At 42.5% G+C, this 1,911-nt stretch overlaps 1 protein-coding gene across 1 annotated transcript in view; it reads right to left on the bottom strand.

The window, feature by feature from the left end:
- The window catches only part of LOC101849671 (macrophage mannose receptor 1), a gene marked incomplete in the record, with an annotated part of 96,526 nt that extends 94,628 nt beyond the window's left edge, over window positions 1-1,898 (bottom strand). The window contains 1 exon segment of the mRNA XM_013091481.2: window positions 1,444-1,898. Within this exon segment, the coding sequence (XP_012946935.1) occupies window positions 1,444-1,513 (70 nt within the window).
- Between the last annotated feature and the right edge of the window lie 13 nt (window positions 1,899-1,911).

Consider the following 1,911-nt stretch of genomic DNA (forward strand, 5'->3'; position numbering starts at 1 on the left):
TGTGCAGTGTGTATGTTTGTGTGTATGTGAGTGCGTGCAAAGTGTATGTATGTGTGTATGTGTGTACGCGTACGTGTATGTGTGTGTGTGTGTGTGTGTGTGTGTGTGTGTGTGTGTGTGAGTGTGTGTGTGTAAGTATGTGAGTGTATGCGTGTGTGTATGTGTTCGTGTATATAGGTGATTGTGTTTGTATGTGTGTATCTAAACTTATGTGTGTATGTGGGCGTATGAGTGTGTGTTTGCGTGCGTGTGTGTATGTGTGTGCAAGTGTGTATGTGTGTGTGCGCGGGGCGCGCCTGAGCGCGTGCGCGCGTGTGTGTGTGCGTGTGTGTGATACTTTAATTGTCTTGTGGTCTTAATTTGACAATGTCCAGCTTTTGTGGTGTTGCAGTTAGCGGCTTTACCGCCCGACGCACAAGACCTGAGCTTGTTCATTAATTAAGAGGGGAGTATTTTCATCGAGTATTTCGGTCTCTCTACAGGGGCGTTGTATCCCTCGCATTCCGGTTTGGTACTTACCGGCAGGGGCGAAGCCACCCCCTAAATAATCTAAACCGTGTGGATGTGGGGGTAAAATACCCCAATCTAAAAGGGAAAATATCTAGATAATCTTTTCCTTTCTAAGTACAACACTTTGTCAAAATAGTCTGAACGGGTTAGAAAAGAAAACAAACTTTAGGTCATTCCCAAAAGGGGGGGGGGGGGCATTTCTCGTTCAAGCACAGTAGAATTGTGAATGGGCTGATTCATGTCGCGCTCATAACTGTGCCTGATCTACAACAGGGAACTGCTGCTTTTTCTTTCGTAATCCTTTCTATTGTCATTTTTTTCCTCTACTTTTGCATGTTTGTCACTCTCTTGTGACCTGCTATTTCCGGGGTGCCTTGATAGTCGAAGCAGACCTTGTGCTGTTGAAGCTAGAGAGGTGAACAGAATAAGTCTGATTCCCTGTAAAGACTTCTCTGTTGACACCCACCCCTTGGCGCTTATATGACCTTATGCAGTCGCGAGCGCCGTAAAACCCTCTACTATTAAAAAAAAAGAAAAAAGAATATCTTGATAAGGACTCCGAATAATCTTACGATTTTGATAGAGCAGCTAGGACATGAATACTTGGTTTCTGACCCCATGGTCTTACGGTACCTCAAAACGGCCAAACATTTTCAGATAGAACTTTGTAATTCTAAAGCAGCAAATTGTCTGTATGTTGTTTTTGTTTTTGTTTTGTTTTTTGTTTGTTTCTTCTTTTTTATAATATACTGTGCTTGATTCTTCTTCCTACAACGGTTGTAATTAGCAGACACAGTGATTGTCAGTTTGCCCATGACGGCTTTTCTTTTTTTGAAAACATCTGGTTTCTGGCCTCGTGGTCTTAGTTACTCAAAACGGCCAAAAATGTCAGATAGAACTTTGTAAATCTAAGATAGCGAAATCCAAACATACCTGCATGACAAAGAATTCCCAGCAAAACGAGGAGAAGTCCAAACTTGCAACAATATCTTGACAGATCCATATTGTCCTGTGATCTTGGAGAGATTCAACCACTCACTGACCAATCGGACGTCCTGTCGGCGAGGAGGCTGGTGGTGTCCACACTCGGCCTTTTTTTTTTTTTTTTTTTCAAACTCACTCTCAAGACAACACTCCCTCGCCTGTTTCACGCCAGCTGCTCACCTGAAATTCCCGAAAAATAATGATGAAGTAGAGATATCCACAGATGCAATGAAAAATGGCACTAAAACTGAATTGCTCGTGTTAAAGTTCTTGAATCCAAAAGTTGCACAGAATATGTTGAAAACCTCAGACTAAGTCCATTTTCCATGAGAGATGGAAAATAGGCAAAGAGAGAGAGAGAGAGAGAGAGAGAGAGAGAGAGAGAGAGAGAGAAAGAGAGAGAGAGAGAGAAAGAGA

The sequence above is a fragment of the Aplysia californica genome, unplaced genomic scaffold, assembly GCF_000002075.1.
Source record: "Aplysia californica isolate F4 #8 unplaced genomic scaffold, AplCal3.0 scaffold00037, whole genome shotgun sequence".
NCBI lineage: Eukaryota > Metazoa > Mollusca > Gastropoda > Aplysiida > Aplysiidae > Aplysia > Aplysia californica.